The sequence below is a fragment of the Dermochelys coriacea genome, chromosome 2, assembly GCF_009764565.3.
Source record: "Dermochelys coriacea isolate rDerCor1 chromosome 2, rDerCor1.pri.v4, whole genome shotgun sequence".
NCBI classification, from domain to species: domain Eukaryota; kingdom Metazoa; phylum Chordata; order Testudines; family Dermochelyidae; genus Dermochelys; species Dermochelys coriacea.
In genome coordinates, this window is record NC_050069.1 from 114,849,494 (window position 1) to 114,870,821 (window position 21,328).

At 46.5% G+C, this 21,328-nt stretch overlaps 1 protein-coding gene across 6 annotated transcripts in view; it reads right to left on the minus strand.

Annotated features, from left to right (window-relative positions):
• The window catches only part of PHACTR1 (phosphatase and actin regulator 1), a 450,172-nt gene that overhangs the window by 295,372 nt on the left and 133,472 nt on the right, over positions 1 to 21,328 (minus strand). For 4 of the 6 annotated variants that reach the window (XM_038389709.2, XM_043507025.1, XM_038389708.2 and 1 more), the window contains one exon: positions 14,454 to 14,522. The exons of the other annotated variants lie outside the window; for them this stretch is intronic. In XM_038389709.2, coding sequence (XP_038245637.1) covers positions 14,454 to 14,522 — 69 coding nt within the window. The remainder of the gene's footprint in view (positions 1 to 14,453; positions 14,523 to 21,328) is intronic. 6 annotated transcript variants of the gene reach the window in all.

Sequence of the window (21,328 nt, forward strand, 5' to 3'; positions counted from 1 at the left end):
AAACCTTACCCATCTCCTTGAGGTATTGAGAGGCCAAGTATTATTATACACTTAACTGATGGAGAGACTGAGGCACAGAGAGGTTAAATGGTTTACCAAGGAGACAGTGCCCTGGTACAGTCAGGTTACAACGGAGGAGTCTTGATTCCAAAGCTCTGTTCTACCCATTGAACAACACTCCCTGAGCATGTGGTGATTATAGGTACTGCACCCGCTAGAATGTAGAGAAACTCTATATTCAACTATATTATCCTTTTATAAACAGATACTTTCATTGCCCAGAGCTCATCCTTACAGTACTGAACATGGAAATACAAGGAACAAGGAAATACTACATGAAGTAAAGAGTTAGCACAGAATCTTGCAGTATAAAATAGGCAAAGATTAGAAAGAGGGAAACTATGAAAAAAGTGATAACTGCTCTTTATCCTAGGTGGTTGATTTAAGAGGCGATTCAGCCATGTAGAATAACTCTCTATTTGCAACCCTTCTTGGATAACAGAGCTGTAACAGCCTTCATAGGTGTCATTGTTGATGCAAGAGCTGAATGGAGTTTTTCTTTGCACAGAACAACATCCTTCTAGATGTCTGTCCATTTTTGACAGCTAAAAGCTCACTCTCTCAAATCTTATTTTGTTTAATTTCTTGCAAACCATGCAATTAGTATTTGTCCTAATATATCAAAACTAAAAAACATGAATGGAGACAGTGGGCTGGAGTCTCCTTTGAGCAGCGCAAAGTGGCCTTAAATCAGCCAAAGATTTCAAGTGGAGGTCTTCCCCAGAATCGGGGGAATTTTCACTGGCATAGAGCTGCATGAAACTCAGGAAATAAATCCCATCAGGTAAACAACATGCATCTGTGTAGGCCATTCTTTATAGCCACTTCAAGAATATTAATTCCATGGAGTCAAATATTGTTTGATGCTCTAAGCTGCAGGGAGTTGTTAACATACCCACTATCCATAAATCCGAATTCCTATTCATGGTAATCTTTGTAGCGTTATTAATATCTCATACAATCAAAATAGTTACATACCTTAGGATTTTTGAATAGACAATTGTCTTCCTCATCTTGGTGATGCCAAGTAGCATAGTAATAAGAGAAGGTATCTTTTGAACAGTAATAGTTATTTCCAGCACCAAGTCTCATTCCAAAAGTTTGAGGTTTTTTTTTCTAGATGACTGACTGACAACATATTTGACCACCCGCAGAAGTTGGGAGCACAGTTCCCTTTGTAATTCTGTCCAGTGTATCTGGAGGAAAAACCTACAGACTAAATAGCTAGAAGGTCTTAAATGGAGGACCACCTCCTTATTTGAAGTATTTATTCCTTAATTTCCCACCCACAGCCCACCAAAATATGGGATAAGTTGGTTGCATGGCCATTAGTGGCAAAGGGATATGTATCCCTATGACCACAGCTCCACCTATACTTTGTGCAATAATTGTAGTTCATTGCATTTAACCTGGTTGAGATAAAAATATATTGGAACTACTGCTATCTATTTAAGTCACAAGTATGTGTAGAATAGTAGATGTACAGTATATTTTTCAGGTGATTACCTCAGTAAATAGTAAGTGGCTGTACAGGGGTTAAAGCTTTACAAAATACATTGTTTGCAAAGTCTGCTCTTTTTCTTGGCAAGAAAATCTCAAACTCAGGAATCTTCTGCATACATGTCCAGAGTGACTACACTGGCTCTACTCAGCTAGTTATAGCTAAAAAAAGTCATTAGGTGACTGCATCTAAAGTATGGGTAATGATACGTGTAGGGTACATCAACTACACTTCACAATAACTAACTTGTTTGACATGCTCCAAATCAGTCACAGAAAAAAAATGTACATAGTTTCTACATTTCAGTCTCAAGCTAGGCTAGGGGAATATAACCACTCACTGACAAATCTTCAAACTTGAATGCTGTTCAAGTAGGGGAGTCATGAATTCCGAAAGGTTCAAGTGGAATGGGCACCCAAAAATTTGTATGCTATCTTATTCAAACCCAGAGTGCAAAAAACAGCTTTCATAAGATTTCCAGTATTTCCTATTATTGGCTGAATCAGAAACATTGTCATAAACAAGGCAGACAAAATGGGGGAGTCGGATGGAGAATTGATCCTCAAGGAAGATTCTATTCGAGTCTTGCAGTTATTTCATTTGCGTCTTTTTTTCATCTAGAGATGGGTAAATTGGTTCAGATAAGAAAAAAAAAATTCAATGCACTGTATTTGAGAGTCAGATGGAGAGGGATGATGGAAAGGAAGATCAGCTTCTTCCCATCAACAGGGTGAGCTAAGAGATCATGGCTATGAAAAAATGTTAGATTTGGTTTTCATGTTTATGGTGAATCAAAATGACTAGGGTCTGATTGCAAGGGTTCATGCTCCTGCCTCCAGTTCAAATTTTGCATGAAGTTTTGGGTTTCAACTGTGACTGATTGGGGCCAGCTTGACCTGAAGTCAACAGAAATTTTGCTACTAATTTAATGGGACCAGGATTGAGCCCTTAATGAGTTTAAGGAAGACACAATCCTTTCATTTAGTCAGAACAATCACATCCGCAGTCCTCCCTGTTTAGGCAAGCAAGGTACAATGCTATCATTTATGAAGCTATTATAATTCAGAACTTTGTTGATTCTGAGCATTAGCAGTTTGTGAAAGAAAAAACCCAATATGAAATTGCATTTTGTTTTTTGCATTACTCTGGCTGGCCTAAAAGTAAACAGGGCTGGGACTAGGTCAGGGCTGAACCTTTGTTCGCAAAGTGTATCCCCTGGTGGTAGATCAGACATAAAAATGAAGGTCCCTACACCTTGAGTGAGAAGCTCAATATTAAATAACTTTGTATTTTCAAAATTAATGTGAGGTCTAATTTATCAATCAATGAGCCTCAGCCAGGAAGTTTTAATCTAGCTGTGAGCATCCCCAAAGTTCAATGGGCTAGTGTATCTGGTGTACTCATTTGGATCCATCTGAAATTTTACATCACCTCTGTCATTGCATTATTGGAAGATGACCATCAGCACTTCAGAGCAATTCAAAAAACTTGAGAGAAACATGTAGCACACAATTCCCTGTCTGAAAGGTACCATTATTTTGTATGCAATTACCCTTTTCTTCCCTATCATGTAGCATATGCATATTAAAAGGCTCACTTTGTTTAAGTTTAAAAGCAGCTTTTAGCTAGGAGAAGCCTCCTGGAAATATTGCTTGCAACCCAAGAACAGGATGACTTTATGTGAGCCATCAGTCTGTGCATGATAACACTTATGAAATGCATCCAAAACCTGTCTTGGTTAGTTAAGCTAGAATGTCTCCCTCTCCATTCCTTCCAATAAAAAACAAATAGAGAGATCTTATTAAATAGAGATGTCATAGTATATTATATTTTAACTCAGCACCCTGGGTTTATTTGTTGATAGGCTGCCAGTCTTGGAGCTGTGATTTCAGTACTGAGATAAGCCCTCATGCTGGAAGGCTAATGTTTTTCTCCACTGGGGGTTATCTGAGAACAAGGATATGCAATTTTTATGGGGGGGAGTGAGACCCAACTTGGGGGTCTAGCAACCATAACAGTCTATCAGTTTTTTTGTTCCACAATAGGAAGCAGTGGCCCATACCATTTTATATTCCATTTTAAAATTATACTGAAATAAAAGCTGCAATACCATTATTAATTATTCATAAAAATTTGGCGTGGATTTAAGCCTCAGGAATAGAAAAGCTTGATTACCTGAATTGCAGGTTCATATCCAAGTAGAATGAACTCAACCCTTTTTTCCATTTCATACAGTTTACTAGGGGCCTTATTCTCTTCTCCCTTACACTGGTGTGAATGAGGACTGGCTCCCCTGAAGTCAATGGAATTACACTGGTGCAAAACTGGTGAGAGAAGAAGAATCTGGCCCTGTGTGTGAGTCTTTTAGAGAAGAGCTGGAAAACCAAGATCTTCTCTACTCTCTATGAACAGTAAGGATCCTGTGGCTCTTTATGTAAGAGGAAGGGCAGCAGTGTCCTTAGGCAACACATCTACTTCTCCGCTGTCATGTCCTGTAACATGTGTGTGTAGCATCCTCCCATCCTCCACAGAATCGGTTACAGTTTAACTGTCCTGGGATTCTTTAGATTGAAAGGCACTATTATTCAAATATTTCACAGTTTGTCTGAATCTTAAGTTTGCTCAGCAAAACATCACTCCAGTGTTGGAAACTCTCATACAAATTTTGTTAGCAACTCTGACATCTAGTGCCTGATGCTGTTCTCAAGCAAAATTCCATGGAGGGGTGGGAGGGAGGAATAATTAAAAAAAAAAATTTCCTTGAGTAAAGGCTGTAGGACTGGCCCTCTAGTACTGACAGTGGTGCCACTCTAACATTCTGGCCGTCATCCTGCATTTTAGTTTGCACAAGCAAATTACAGAGCCTGGATAGAGCCCCACTGGAGTGAGACAGCTGAACTCCTACCTGAATCACAATGCAAGATCCTGTCGTTTGAATGTTGGTAGGCTCATTGATCATGATGCTCTTTTGCTGAAATTAGGTGATTACCAGTATCTAGGGAGTTGGTGCAGAGAGTGAATTTCTTGGGAAGTTGTTAAAAATCAGGGGAACTTGTTCACCATATAGGTTTTGGTGGGAAGTGACACGGGGAGAGAATGAATCCAGAAAAATATTTATAGGATAGGATGCAATTTAAAACTTCAAAGCCAAAAATTGTACTTCAGATAAGGGGACTTTTTTTTAATCAGAGAAAATAGACTGCAACTCAGTCCTCTAGTTATTTAAAAATGGAAATTGCATAGATTAACTGCCTAAGAAAATACATTCATCAGCAGTTCAAGAATCTGGAAGAGATCATACAGATTGAGCATAAAATTCTCATATAAAGCTTTTAAACCCGAGTGCACAAATCTTAAAGGCCATGTCAGCAAAGGATGAAAGGATTATTCTTTATCTGCCCTGTTTGGGCGTGAGGCATAGAGTCTGGTTGTGGGAAACAGTGTATACTTGATATTGCTGCTTCTGCATTATTGATAAGGCTGGTCATCAACTATGATCCAAAAATGGCCCTCTGAGCTGGGAAGACAGGCTAATGGATCAGCAGCAAGTGGCCAGCTTGATAGAAGCAAGGGAAAGTCAAAGTGAAGATTACATCAGAGAGACTTTGCAAACAATCTTAAAAATAATTACCTCTCCACCCATCCCCAGAAGGATGGAAAGGGGGGGGGGAATAGGGATGAGAGCAAAATGAAGAGAGGCAGGGAGTTAAAAACAGAGAAGAGAATCTATTCCATCTGCACAGTAAAAGGGAGAGGCAGTCCAACCCGCAGTATATAGCAATTGCCATATTGGATCAGATCAGTGGCCCATCTAGCCTGTCTCCAAAAGTGGTCATTAACAGCTGTTTCACAGGGAGTGCAAGGAAGTGTGCATTTCTTATTATTGTTTCTCATTTGTTTTGTATTGTATTAGTGCCTACAGGATTTGGATCTCATTATGATGGTCACAGTATTCATGTATAGCAAACACTGTTCTGGGCCCAAAATGCTTACAATCTTAAGTAAGAAGACAAACAGCAGAAGGGTATAAAAGACAGACAATGGAAAGAATATGGGAACAGTGAGATCATTACGAACAGTGTTCTTAACAGAAGCCATTGCACACCAGTTGCCTAACAATTAAGTGTTTTGTGGGCATCACAGCAAAGACAAGTTTTAACGAGAGTTTTGAAGGAAGACAGTGTAGTGGCTTTCTGGATCCTTGCCAGGAGCTCCCCCCAATGAATAAGGGCAGCAGAGAAGAAAGCCCAAAGGTGTTTGATGAAAAATTGGACTAACGGGGATAAAGGCAACAATATTCACAGAGCTGGGATGGAGTTGATAGCTCAGTACCATACCAGAGGGTGGGTCTAAGCCAGGAAGGGCCTTAAAAATGAAGACAAATTGTTTGAGAAGGACAAGCCAGGGCAAAGCTTCAAAGGGATATGTGTGAGAGAGACATGATCAAGGAAATGAGCCAGGTAAATTGTTTTTGTAACTTTTTTTTTTAAACAGATAGATGGCATTTGTCAAGATCAGCAGTCCTGAGATGAGATAATGAGGGTCTGAACCAGAGGCTTAGCTGCATAGGCAAAAAGGAAAGGCCAGATGAGAAAGATGTTGTGTAGAAAGGAGTAGCAAGATTCAGACGTAGCCTGGCTGTGTGGGTCTAGAGTGAGGGATGATCAAAGGAGACAGCAGAAGCTATGTTTACAAATGAGATTTCCCAGAAATAGGGCATAGAAGGAGGAACAGCCCTGTGGGATCCACTCTGAGCTAGAGCAGGGATGAGGAGTAATTATGGGATCTCCTGCTGCCAGGGAAAGTTTATTCCTAACCCCCTGAATTAAAGGTTGGTTTATGCCCCTTATAGAACCACAGGAGTTCTTCGTTTTAATCTTTGCTATTGTGGGTATAGGGAGGGCAGCTTGACCCAGAGAGGGCCACAGAGGTTTGATTCCCCAGTACATCAGGAAGCTTTGCTGGGCCATAATAGCTTTGCTGTAGATGAGGACATTTATAATTAAAATTTTAGCACATCCCTGTAAAAGATTCCCATGTGATTATTTTTAATGGAAGGATTTTTGAGCGCTTTTTCCATCTGCTTCCAGAAAATGCAGTCCCATTGTTCTATATAATTATCCGAGAACTTGTTGAAATGCTCTGTTTCCAGTCTGAAAAAATCCAGGAACTTGCATGGGAACTTGACAGGCTGACTCCCTCTCATAATTCCAGCATGCAATGATAACAACCTGTGAGGGGCACTTCCCATGTCAATGTCTGATTAGTGATTGGCAGCCCTATGTGTCAGGCTAACTTCACCTTTAAATAAGGTGATTTAAAGAGTTTTGTATCATACTGCATAAGCTCTATAAATCATCTTACTTGGTCCAAGCTGGAGGTACATCTACCAGCCTCAGTATATCCAGTGCATCTACCAGCCTTATGTCCAGGCTAATGAATTAGACACCCTCTTTGTTATTGGACTTATTTCAAGTGGATGAAACTGTTTGATACCATTAACTAAAGTGACAATAGCTTTCTCTCTCCCCCACCCCATGAATGCTGGGTTATGGTGACATTAGTGTGGTCCATGGATAGTGTCCAAGATAGAGTCAGGAGCCCTGATTCTGTTCTCTTTGCCACTGACTCGCTGTGTGGCCTTGGGAAAGACACTGAGTCTCTGTTTCTCCTCTAAAACAGGAATAATACTTTGTAAAGAGCACTGACACCTAGAGACGAAAAGTGGTAATGATTCTGCCATTAAAGCTGAACCTGTTTCTATTGCAAGCCCGATTAGAAAACCCTCCCTTCTCCTCTTCATTATAATATGTTGAATATCTCCTGGTTAGTGTGAGGCAAGTTTGGGGGGGGGACATAGCGTGGGAAGGGAGATTTCAAATGATAGGACTTCAAGGAGGGAAGTAGCAACCTTTCACTTTTCAAAAATTTCACCTGCATAGCTCAGAAAGACACCGTCAATAGAGGTCAAAACAACAATAATAGTCAGGCCTCATGGAAAACTCGTACACTGGGTCACTAGTAGGAATACTGGCTAACATTTTAAAAATTATTCAAAGTCAAATTCTTTAATGTTGGGAGGACTGATATATTCCATGGCAATTGTAGTATCCCTGTTAAATCCTGTGACTGTTAAAAAGCTCCACTCTATCTACGCTTACATTAAAAAAAATTCTTTGTGAGGAGATACTACAAAATGTAAATCTATTATTAGAGCTTTTTATCACTGGGATTTTTACTTTAAAACACAAGAAAATTCACAGATCATCCACCATTCTTCCCAGCACTACTCTCCTTTGCCATGTTTATCCCAAGGTGTGAGGGTGGGTATCATCTCCCCAGTGGTGATTCTTCAACACCAAGGGGAAAATGAGGTAATATAGCTCGTGGCTAAAGGTGCAAAACTACTGTTTCGGTGACCATCCTGGTAAATGTTCTTCCCTGCTGACCATTGAAGACTAGAAATTTTGAATGCACTACCATGTTAAACCTATGAGAGATGAGGTGGCAGCTCACATCACTGGACCCCAGCAAGGAACTCCAACTATGTTTAAAGGAGATAAGGTGGCATGACTGTCAGACTTTATGGCTTTTGGGACAAACCTGGCCTATTCATATATAAACTTACATAGAATGATCCAAGATTCACTTGCAGTAGTTCTCAAACTGTTGTATTGGTGACCCCTTTTACATGCAAGCCCCAGAGTGTGACCCCCTTTATAAATTAAAAACACTTTTTATATATTTAACCCCATTGTAAATGCTGGATGCAAAGCAGGGTTTGCAATGGGAAGCTGACAGCTCATGACCCGCCATGTAATAACCTCGTGACCCCCGAGGGGTCCTGATCCCCAGCTTGAGAATTCCTGTTTTACAACATGGTTCAAACAAATACAGTAATTAAAAATTACAAATGTTTGCTTGGGGAATCTGTTCATGTTATGAGGTATCAGTTTTGCCTACCCACTTTTAGAGTCTCTACACTTAAGGATACAATAGTGAGTGTAAAGTATTAAAACGGACCTCTTCACATGATGATGGTGGTACTTGTAATTTCAGTGATGTTTGAAATATGGCTCTGCTCAAACCAGTTACTTGTAACCCGTTGCAATACCCCAACAACAACACTCCATGCTTTATGGAAGTTACAAATTCTTCAAGCACAACTTCCAACTCTCCCAAGCGGTATGTCTGAAACACTGGTCTTACTAAGTCAACATACAAAATCCATTCAACAAGTTTTGAGTAGTTCTCCCTCTCCCCCCACTTAAAAATGGATGAAATTCCCAGATAAAAGACTTGATTAAGAAAGTCAGTGTTGGGAACATAGTGCCTATTAAAACAGTGTTTATGGAATGTAACAATCCCACACCACCGCCAGCCTCTAGACACTAGAAGATTGTTCCAACATTAGCCTTAACTGTGCTCTTGTATCTCTCTTGTATCCCTCCCTCCCTCCTTTCTAGTCTTCAATGGTCAGCAGGGAAGAACATTTACCAGGATGGTCACAGAAACAGTAGTTTTGCATCTTTAGCCACGAGCTATATTACCTCATTTTTCCCTTGGTGTTGAAGAATCACCACTGGGGAGATGAGGATACAAGGAGGGATACACCTATAAACTAGGCACTCCTTACCTTACCCAATCTAACATTTATAAAATGGGCCACAGATCATTTATAAACACCATATGCATGCTGGCAATGAACCACTTATCCACCTACTATGTGTGGGCCAGAGACTCAGCCCTCCCACTATGGGTCAGAAATTAAAACACCCTCACCACTAGCAGCTAATTGGCACCCATACAGGCAGACTCAGTAGGGAGGTAAAGGACAGAGTAAACATGGAGAATGAATGAATGATCCTCTCAGTCTTAGAGATGATCCTGCTCATAAACATCACCTGGACAGAGGAAGGATGCTTGCACTACTGTTTTATGGAGAGAGGATTTTAATATCCTCAGGATTTTAATATCCAGTGCTAGCAATCTCATAGCTTGTGTGCATGCTACATTCACACAAAAGCTGTATGACTTCAAATCAAAATATTCTCCTTTTATTACTGCAGTAGAAAATTCCAGTGTCTTTATTAATACTAATGAGCCTTTACATTTTTACAGAAACATTTTGAAGATGGTGTGGGGGAGAAAAAAATTGTGTATTTTGCTTGTCAGAGTTCGGTATGGGCCCATTGCATGTGCTATTTTTATTTCTTCAGAGATTCTTATATTTGACACCATATTTGGTAATGAGCAACAGCATGGAATAATTCTAGCCATACAAATGACAAAGGGTGGGCATATTGGGGAAGAAGAAGTGCACTGCGAGAGTGCTACAGGGATTGTACTAATTAGACTCCCTACTCAAAAATAGGAATAAATAGGAGGAATGGAAGAATGCTTTCAGGTGTGTATTTTATAGCTAAGCTCCACAAAATAACACAATTACTAGAAACAGTATTTGCTGTGAAAATACATTTAAAGCAGTTTACGTGCAGATTGTTCAGTTTTTTTCTGTTAGTACATACTGGAGTGCTAGTTTCTGTATTGTGTTGGTTTCAGCCAGTAGGGGCTAGAAGTCTAAAAACGTATCTAAGATCAGGCAAAGCTGGTGAGGGTAGGTATCAAATTACTAGTGTGGGAATGACCATACAAATGAGAGGAGGCAATATTTGGGGTGTGACTATGCTAATGTTTATGGTGAGCATGTTCAGTGTGAAGCCAATATTTTCAGCATCTGGAGCAGACTCAGTGCTAATACAATGCTGTGCTGCCTTCTCCTGACAGACCTGACTGCTTACTGAGCATTATACAATTCACTCGATTTCAGATTGTGTCATGGAAGCAAATGGTAGGTTGAAGTTCACAAATCTCTAGAAAAGTATCAGGGCTGCGAGTGGGATCTTTTCTTGCCTCCCCATAACTTCCTGTGGCATAACTATATCAGTCCCCTCCCTATCTAGTGCTCTTTTTTGAGATGGTCATGGGGGGGCCTGTGACCTCTTTGAGGCATCAAGGGGCAACTGGCTGACTCCCTTCCATGCACAGAGCCTTCCGGTGGTGGCCAGCTGCACCAGTATAATGCAACAGCATGAATACCTAGCCCTTACAGAGCTCAGAGGATCAGAAGAGTTTTTCTTGACCCTGATATTGCAGAAAGGGGAGGGTAGTAGCCTGAAGGCTAGGACGAGCAAAGCAAAGACTCATGATGAGGAGAATGTGCCAGACCTTGGGAGATCCCAGGATGGGAGGGAAGGAAGGAGTCAGTTGTCCTCTCTCCTTGACTACTGTGGTATACTGTTCACTCCCACCAGAAAGCAGCACTAGATTAGATAGGGATCCAAAATCTATTAGGGATAAGGAAAAATCTTTAAATATACCCCAACTCACACCCATTCCCACTTGTTTGTTCTCAATGGAGAAAAGTCTCAGCGTTGTTTTAAGTTGTCAAGATAGGTGCAAAAATCAGCTGATTTTGCAGCTATATGCCTTCAAATGGATCAATTTGTAGAAACAGCAAAGAAGAAACAACATTTGACACTGACAAACATGTAACATCTTCTAACATTAAACACTGATGATCAGTGGTGCAAGTATGGTGATATGGTCTGGTACGCTGTACCAGTAAGACATTTATAGCTAGTATGGCGTACCAGAAAGACAGAGGAGCCCAACTCTGCCCTGCTCCTTGCCCTTCCATGGAGCTGCATCTCCTTCAGCTGTACAGAATCCCCTTTGGAGAACAGGGCTGGGGGCAGTACAGCAGCTGTGCTGAAGGAGCTGCCAGTGTTTTGCTCCTTTCCCCACAGAGAACCGCAGTGGGGAAAGAAGCAGAATGCCGGCAGCACCTCTGGCGTGGCTGTTGTAGAGCCTCCACCCCCAGCCCTTCCACACAGCCACATCTCCTGAATCCTCCTACCTGGTGTGTGTACAACAGAAGTCTACAGCACAGTGGGAAGAGGACTGAGCCCCCTCCCTGGTAATGTGGGATGTGGATCATGGGGAGGGGATGGGGAGAGCGTGGGGCCCTGGGCTAGGGGCGGGGAGGAGTCATGGGGGGTCACATGCCCCCCTTGTGTCCCTCCCATGAGTGCAGCATGCCAGCAAGAAATGATTTCTACTTGCACCACTGCTGATTATCTTCCTCAATGCACAGCTTTTACGTAGTCATGATCTGATGGCTTTGCACCTTTTATTTTCCAGCATTATTTAAATGCTAACATTGTGGCTAAACTTGCTCTTCCTAGGTTTGAGTGACAACCCTATTAACAATCTCCTTGCCTTATAAACTGTTAGATGACTTTGAAAGCTTTTACAACATAAAGCAAATAGAAAGTAAATGGAGAGAAATGCAATTGGCTCAAAAAATAATTAGTTATTTATTCTAAACTTTGAAAAATTGGCACTTTTGATAGCACAGGTGTATATGATTAGATTATGAAGCATATTAATTTGACACAGACTATTGTGGGGGGGAAGGATGACTAAATTAAATCTCAGAAGACTTAGCTGTTCAATCTCGATAAGAATATGGGAGTTTATTTCAGTCTATCCTTTTTTGGTTCAAGGAAACAGATTGGAAAACATGCAAGAATATGGTTTGTGTACGTGTGTGAGAGCATGTGAGCTGGATTACCAGTTTTCCTAGTTTGAGTTGGGTGTGAAATAAAACAAGAGGAGAAGTTCTTAGAATATTTTGATACTTTTGCTCCCTCTCCTGATTGGAAACAATAAGAGAAGCAAAGTAAAGGCTCCTAGGCATCATCAGTCAATCAGCCAGCCAGCAAGCAAAGTTTTAAAAGGAGAGAAAAGTTCAGTCTCCACATCCATTTGGTCTCTGGCCTCACTATTGAAACTACCAACAAGAGTGACAATTTAAATGTTGGTTATGGGGAAGATGCTGGTCCTCTGGAATGAGATCTTTAATATATCTCAAAACAGGCCCATTGACCAACCATCAAACAATAATGGCTACCAACCTGAGATGAATTAGAACAGACAGCCTAGAGGTGAAAGGCAGCCTTTGTAACACTGAGACTAGACTATTGCAATGTGATTGATATGGAACTACACACAGAGATGGTTCAGAAAGTGAAGCTAGTGCAGAATCCAGCTAATAACTTATTCAGTGGAGCATCACATCAAGATCAGACCACCAGTACTTCATAGACTGTATTAGCTGGTTGTTAGTTTCCTGGTAGAATCCAAAGCGTCAGTTTTAACCATTTTAACCACTATATGTGGTTTAGAACCAGGAAGCCTGAGAGACTGATTCTTTCCCTGTGTGGCAATGATACAGCTGGGCTAGGCGAGGGTCTCTGGGATAGTTTCTCTTTATCCCTCAGTGTCCCCTCGGACTGGCATCAGTTTCCACACAATACTCTTTGGTCTACTCCAGCCAAGCTACTTTAAAGCACTCAACCCCTTTTGGGGTAACAGTCACTTAGTTCAAAGCCAAACAAACATACAAAACAAAACATACAAAACAGTCCAGCGAGGCTCAGCCCTCACAGGCAGGCTCCTAGCTACAATAGCTTGACTTCCCACTTAGAGACTGGTTTCAGAGTAGCAGCCGTGTTAGTCTGTATTCGCAAAAAGAAAAGGAGTACCCGTGGCACCTTAGAGACTAACAAATTTATTAGAGCATAAGCTTTCGTGAGCTACAGCTCACTTCATCGGATGCATTTACATCCGATGAAGTGAGCTGTAGCTCACGAAAGCTTATGCTCTAATAAATTTGTTAGTCTCTAAGGTGCCACGGGTACTCCTTTTCTTTTCACTTAGAGACTGGATCCTTGGCTTTTCTCCAATCAGCCGGCCAGGCCAGGCCTACCCTCTTTGCAAAGGCTCTAGCAAGCCATAGTCCTCCTATAATCCCTGGTCTGGGCCATAGGTGCTGGAACTACGGGTGCTGCCACAACCCCTGGATTGAAGTGGTTTCCATTATATACAGGGTTTACAGTTTGGTTCGATGGCTGTCAGCACCCCCACTATACAAATTGTGCCAGCACCCGTGGTCTTGGCCAAGCTCCTTGCCCCACAGAGGAACAGCTTATCTGCTCTCCTTTTCCAACAGCCCTCAACTTCTGGGCTTTTCTCATCTTAAATCTAACACTCAGGAAAAATATAGTAGAGTGGGGTTAACTGACCTCAAGGCTGCTCTTTAACCCTTTCCTATCTGGTGTGGGATTTATCCACCCCCCTCACAGGCTCAAGATACAATCACCTTGATTTAAGTAATGGGTGGCTGCTAGCAGGACTTTTTCCTATATGGGTTCTTCATCTCTGTAATTTGCTCTAGTTCTTGGCCCACCAGAGCCCAACTCTGCTAAGCTTCAAGGCCCCTGCAAAAATTCACTCCCCTTCCTCCCCCAGTAAGTATGAGGAAGGGGGGTGGTTTGAAGAATACATGTTGGACAAGGCTTGTTAGGTTTTTGAGGAGGTGGGCAAGCCTGCATAATGCATGCATTCAACTTGATAATATTGTAGATATTGTTAAATTATTTTGATATTGTTTCAAGATTGTAAAATGCCTAGAAGAATAAATAAGCCCTTATTTGAAACTGAAAAACAAACATAACCCTATATCAAATTCCCTATCCATCATGGTATCTGGGCATTTGTGTTCAGAAACAAAGACACTATGGAGTCTATTTTCTTCTATTTTCAATGTGTAAGTAAATTTCTGCTTCCTTTTAAGAATCAGGAAGACTTTTTCACAGCATTGAATCCCACACTGTTTATCAATGTAATAGAAACGTGTGTCTCTTTCCTGAGTCCTACAGTGAGTGAAAGCTGATTGGCTGGACAAACCACACAGTACAAGATTTTTGACTTAAATTAGGTTTATCATGCTGCAGGCAATACAAACGATATAATGAATGGAACGCACCTTCATTGAAAGGGGAATGGAGCAGATAACTTAGAAGGTCGTTTCCCATCTCTGCTTCATATGATCTCTCTGAAATCACAGGAAATATTTTTATCATATTTGTTAATGGTCTAGAAGGTGGAGCAAACAGCACATTAATTCAATTTGCGGATGGCATTAAACTGGAAGTTGTTGCAAATATCAGTGAGGACAGAGAAATTGTGCAAAGTTACACAGCAGTTAGAAATATGGGTAGGAAATGACTCAATGTAATTCATGATGGAAAAATGCAAGTTAATGTAATACACCTGGGTAAAAATAACCCAACGCACATTGGGAGAAATCTGGAAAGCAGTAATCCAAAAGGAGACCAGGGTTGACAGTGGGGAGCAAAAAAGGACAATGTGATTTTGACCTGTAAAGGTACCTCCTGCACAGAGAGGAGGGGTGATAGTTCTTTGTGTATGACTCCTTTGAGACTGTACCAGGACTATGGTGTTCATTATGGAGCATACCACTACCAGAAAGTCATAGACAAACCAGAGGCAGCTCAGAGATGAACAATGTTTTCAGTTCACAGTGCTAACATAAAGGAAACAAGATTACATTTTTCTGGGCTATCATTTGCTAAAATTCTATCCTTGCTGTATAGTAAAATTTAACATATTGCACAATAACATTTAATTATATGCAACACCGACAGACCATGCTCATCAGTGGGTGGAATCAAACCTGGATCTGTGGAGCTTAGTGCATGAGCTTCGACTGCATGAGTTAAAAGCCACATGGCTGTTAAGCAGACTCATTAATCTTTCTCTCCAAGTGGTCTCAGTGCCATCAGATGGGACAGAACACCACACCATGAGCTGTGTGGGTTACATATATAAGAATGAATAGGGTAATATTGTGCCTTATAGTTAATAGGAGAGATTGCTGTACAGAAAATCAAAAATTCCAACTGAATGGGCCAGTGACAGTTAATTCTCATTTAAATACTATGACAAAGCTCTGTCCTTGACTCCGTAGGTCCCACGTTTCCTGGTGGTTTTTGCTAGCCTCAGAGGCTCACTGTGACCCTCCACGTAACCCTTCTTTCTCTAGAGACAAGGGTCACAGTCTACTGAGCCATTTTCATCATTCAGCGAGGGAGGTGAGGAGAAGTTATCCTTCCTTGCACAGTCTCTGTTGTCTCCCAGTCTCCCAGTGATTAATAAGGGGGCAAAGGTGGGGGAGGGGGAGCCTGGGCCCACCCTCTACTCTGGGCTCCAGCCCAGGGCCCCTAATAGTATCAGCTGTGGTAGCTGACCTTTTAGAAACATGACATGTACAATTCCCTGGGCTACTTCCCCACAGCAGCCCTCACTTCCTCAAGCTCCACTTCACCCTTACCTCCGGGCCTCCTTCCTTGTGCCTGATACGGTGTGTACTACTCAGCCTCTCCAACAGCACAACTTCCTCCCACAGCTCCTGACATGCACACCCACCTGACTGACTGGGAGGCTTTTAACTAGTTTCAGCCAGCCCCTGATTGGCTTCAGGTGTCCCAATCAACCTAGCCTTCTCCCTGCCTTCTGGAAAGTTCTTAATTGGCCCCAGGTGTCTTAATTGACCTGGAGCAGCTGCCATCTCACTTAACCTGGTACCAGGGATTAGCCTGGAGTGAATCTCTCTCTCTCCCATAGCCTTCTAGCTTGGAGGGAGGTGGGAAGCTGCTACTCCTGCTGCTAGGCCCTAAGCTCTCCCCGTGGCTCCAGCTGCTCCCCTGGCTGGGCCAGATACTCCCCCGCCCCCATTCTCTGCTACCTGGTTGCTGGACCCCCTTACTCTAGGGTGCTGCTACTGCTCCAACTGCAGCCCTGGGGGGGGGCTGCTAGCCCACTCCCCAGAGAGGAGGAGTGAGGGACCCCAGCCACTACTGTTGTGGACACCACGACCATCACCTGAGAGGGGTCCTTTCTGCCTGCCTGGATCACCACCTGGAGTTCCTGGAGCAGCTGCTGCTGCTCCTGCTGCTGCTGTGGAGTCTGCTGTCTGGAGCTGCTGAAGCCCCGAGGAGGAGAAGAAGAGGACCATCTACCAGTGGGGGAGCACCTAGAGACTTTGCAGACCACCGTGGAGGGGGCCTTAAGACTGAGTAACTTTCAAACTGTGCTCTTGTGGGGTCTTGACTGTTTGTAGGGACACAGGGGGTGTGGTGTGGAGCTGCCCCCTGATCCATCTGTGTGTCCCCCCCAACCCCCACCACTACTACCATCACCACTGCCCCCTCCACCACCCCCACTGGCTGTATACCATCTGCCTCAGCTCCTGCCTCTGGACTCAGCTGCTTGCTTGGCTTGCCACGCCCTATTTCCACCCTTTGGGCCAGAAGCAGCAGCCAGCCTAAACAGACATTGTGCAAGTGCACGTGGGCACACGTGCCCCCCCCCCAGACTGCCCATCCCCCAGCTTTGCCCTTGCAACCTGCCCCATTTGCCCTTTGCAGCTTTTGCCCCCCGTATCCCCCAGCCCCTGCTTACTACTTTCAGTTTGTTTGCCTGCCCTGCCCATTTCCTCCTGCAGCCTCTGTTTGTTTGCCCTGCCCCAGCCTCTGAGGCGAGTCCTTTGGTTTCCCTGCCCTACCTCCAGCCTGCTTAGCCCCTTGCTCCGTGTGCCCATGTCCCCTCCCATGCGCTTGTGCAACTCCCCATTTTAGTTTCAACCCTCTTCACTGCACCCCCAATGTTGTTGTATCCCCCCCTCCCCTAGTGCACCAAGAGGAGCCGGAATTCCACCTTGTGCCGGCGACTGACCCCTAACCCCTGATTGCCCCCCATCCAGCCCACCCCTTTTGGTGCCCTCCTCCCCTGCCTGCAGCCTAGCGGGGAGGAGTGGTCGACCTGCTTCCCCTCCTTCTTCTGGTATCTCCCCTTCCCTCCCTGCTCACGATGCTGGGGGACGAGATGGGTGAGGCCCCCCCAGCAGCCCCAGCTGCCCCTCCCCCGCCTGCCCCTCCATCACCCCCTCAAGCCCCTACCTCCGCTGCTGAACCATCTGCCACCGCCCCCGCTGGGGCACCAGCAGCAACGGGCACCGGGGTGACCTCCACTCCTGCCACGTCTCTCACCCCCTCACATTTGGGGGGAGCCCCCACAGCCGGCGGGAAGGGCCAGGGAAAGAAGAAGGGGAAGGACCCGACTAAAAAGACCAGGCCCTCCATGGCAGGGGCTGCCCACAATGCCCTGGCCCCACCGCCGGCTGGGGCGTCCCTCCCCGCTGTTCCCTCCACCAGCTCTGCAGGTGTCCCTCCCCCGGCCCCCAGAGCATACGCCCAGGTGGTGGAAGCCCCCCTACCTGCCGCTACATCATCTCTCCTGCCCACCACCTCCGCTACCATCTATAGCGGCCAGGGCCCCTTTTCCACTATGACCAGGAAGCACGGCGTCTGTTGTCTCTTAGTGCCCGCCTCGCCCCATGTGGAGACCTATGTGCGGGCGTTGGCGAGGATAGTGGGGCCCACAGCCATTGTGGCAGCTTCCAAAATGTCTGGCAAGGTCGTCTTCTTCTTAACATCGGAGGCCGCCGCCCAGGAGGCGGTGGAGAAGGGCCTGGCAGTAGGGGGCGTGTTCGTCCCCTTAGAGCCGCTAGAGGACCTAGGCGACTGCCTGGTCCTGACCTCCATCCCTCCCTTTCTTCCCAATGCCGCCCTGTTACCCGCCCTCTCTACCCTGGGGAAACCCATCTCTGTCATCAGCCCTCTCCCGTTGGGCTGCAAAGACCCCGCCCTCCGTTACATCCTCTCATTCTGCCGGCAAGTGCAGCTTCAACTGCCGCCGGCGATGCGTGACGGAGAGGCACTGGAAGGGTCCTTCCTAGTCCCCTACCAGGGGGCCCATTACCGGGTGCATTACTCCATGGGGGAGGCCCGGTGCTACCTCTGCCGGGCGATGGGGCACGTCCGGAGGGACTGCCCCTTGGCCCGGCAAGGAGGGGCATCCGGGACCCCCGAGCCCCGGCAGGGCACTGGCCCCATCATCGCTGGTGCCCCTGGCTGCCCGGTGCCCGAAACCACCCCTCCTCCTTCCCAGTCCACCATTGCTCCCACTCAAGCCCAAGGGGCACCGCCCCAACTATGCCCAGACGAGCGGGAGAGCCCCGCCCCCGCTGCTTGCAATCTGGCGAGGCCTGGAGGAGGGTGCGGCAGGGACACCACTGGGCATGGGAGAGGGCCCGCCCCAAGGGGAATCTTCCCTCCCTTGTGCTGCCCCACCGTTACCCCCTCGAGTCCCTGAGCCATCGCCTCTGCCCCCTGACACAACCTCTGCTAGCCAGCCCCCAGATGATGCCATGGAGGGCTGGGCCCTAGTCCAGGGGAAGCAGGGCAAGCAGAAGGCTTGAACTCTGCTCCTCCCATCTGATGTAGAGGCCCCCTGGAAGACCAGGAAGGGGGGCACCGATGCCGAGCCTTCCGCTTTACCCACGGGTGTGTTCCATCCACTGGTGCCAGCTGGGGAAGACGTGGCAGCACTGGAGAGCAGTATCTCCCCTCCACGGGAGTCGCTCCCCTCCGAGGTCCCCGAGGGAGCCACCCCTGCCCTGGCACCATCTGAAACCTCAGCGGACTCCGAGGCAACCGTCGCATAAGGTGCCGGTGGGGAGAATCCCGGGATGGCGGAAAATAATTTCTCATCCATTTATGAGGCGATCGAGGCCCTGGGTCTGACCCCAGTCACCCAGGGGGAGGACGACCCTATGCCAGCGGGCCTCGATATAGGCGACTTCACTCCAGCCCCCCTTTCCCCATGCTCCCTCCCCCAACCGTTGCTTCTGCTCCCACCTCCGAGGAGCCCCAGGACTCCTCCATCAACCCGGCTGCAGATGGCACCCCGCTGAGGGCCGCCGAGCCTGTTGAGGCGACGGCCAGTGCCACGCGGCCGGGACCTGAGCCACCAGGGGCACTCCTCGTTGGTGAGGGGCATTCGACCTCTTTCCCGGGAGAGGGCCCTACAGGATGGAGTCCACCTCCTGCTGCCGTGGCTGCCAAATCCACCATAGAGCCTGCACCTGGCATCACTGAGAGCCCTCTCCCAACCCAGAATATCACCTCTAACCTTGCCCCTGTCCCTGTCCCTATCCCTATCCCATCCACTTCCCGAGATATTATTGCCGCCCCTTCCCTTTTCCAATAGATGACCCCCAGGGAGCGGCCTTTATGTTTACCCGTCCCGACCCACCAGGGGCTGCTATCCTCCCTCCGCCGCCCCCTATCGCCCCAGCATTCAGGCCAACCTATCAGGAGCCCCGTCGGGGGTCCGCACCCTGTCTGCCCGTCTCGGTGAGCCACGGGGCTGTACCAAGGGCCCCGTCGGGGAGTAACCAGGAGACCGTAACCCCAGCCCCCCCATGCGCTGCGAGAGGAGTTGCAGGAGTTTCTAGAAGACGTCCGTGGCTTCCGCAACAAAGTACAGCTTGCTCTCCAGCGATGGGGGGACTTTAATCAAATCCTCCGGGCCGCAAGGACCCTCATGGGGGAGGGTAAAAGGACCGGGAGGCAGGGCGCCGCGGCCTACCAGTGGGTCCGCCTCTTCCATGACTCCTTACTCACCTACGGGGTAGGTCACGGACTGCTGCGCAGCCCGTCGGGAGCCGCGAGCGTCCCTGCCGGCGAGGATCCCCCCCAGCCCTCCTCATGGCACCTCTTACCGTCGCAACATTGAACACCCTCGGCTGTAGGATGGGTCTCCGCAGGTCCCAGGTGCTCTCCTTCCTTCGGGGGGGGGGTACTCTGTGGTTTTCCTGGAGGAGACCCATACAGATCCGACCGCCAAAGACAGCTGGCGGCTGGATTGGGGGGACAGGGTCTACTTTAGCCATCTCACCCCAGTTCGTACGGCTGGAGTGGTGACCCTGTTCTCCTCCGACCTACGGCCCGAGGTGCTGGGGGTCGCCGAGGCTGTGCCTGGCCTCCTGCTGCACCTCCGGGTCCGCATGGAGGGGTGCGTAGTCAACCTTGTCAACATCTATGCCCCAGCAGCGAGTCTGGAGCGGCTGCAATTCTATCAGCAGGCATCCGCCTTCCTCAGCACCTTGGATCATCATGAGTGTCTGGTCCTGGGAGGGGACTTTAACATCAGATCGAGGGACGTGATCGTTCCCCTCTATTAGCGAGCAGATCGAGGGACGTGATCGTTCCCCTCTATTCGACACTGGTGAGGCCTCATCTGGAGTACTGTGTCCAGTTTTGGGCCCCACACTACAGGAAGGATGTGGATAAATTGGAAAGAGTACAACGAAGGGCAACAAAAATGATTAGGGGTCTAGAGCACATGACTTATGAGGAGAGGCTGAGGGAGCTGGGATTGTTTAGTCTGCAGAAGAGAAGAATGAGGGGGGATTTGATAGCTGCTTTCAACTACCTGAAAGGGGGTTTCAAAGAGGATGGCTCTAGACTGTTCTCAATGGTAGCAGATGACAGAACGAGGAGTAATGGTCTCAAGTTGCAATGGGGGAGGTTTAGATTGGATATTAGGAAAAACTTTTTCACTAAGAGGGTGGTGAAACACTGGAATGCGTTACCTAGGGAGGTGGTAGAATCTCCTTCCTTAGAGGTTTTTAAGGTCAGGCTTGACAAAGCCCTAGCTGGGATGATTTAACTGGGACTTGGTCCTGCTTTGAGCAGGGGGTTGGACTAGATGACCTTCTGGGGTCCCTTCCAACCCTGATATTCTATGATCACCCTTGAGGAGCGGGACCGCTCGGGGATTTAGCAGAGCCCGGCCACCGCCGCCGTCCTCTAGCAGATAGTCGAACACCACTCCCTGGTGGACGTCTGGCGTGACCACCACCTGAATGACACTTCCACGTTCACTTTTGTCCGGGTGGAGGCCCATCGGTCGCGCCACTCCCGGTTGGACCGC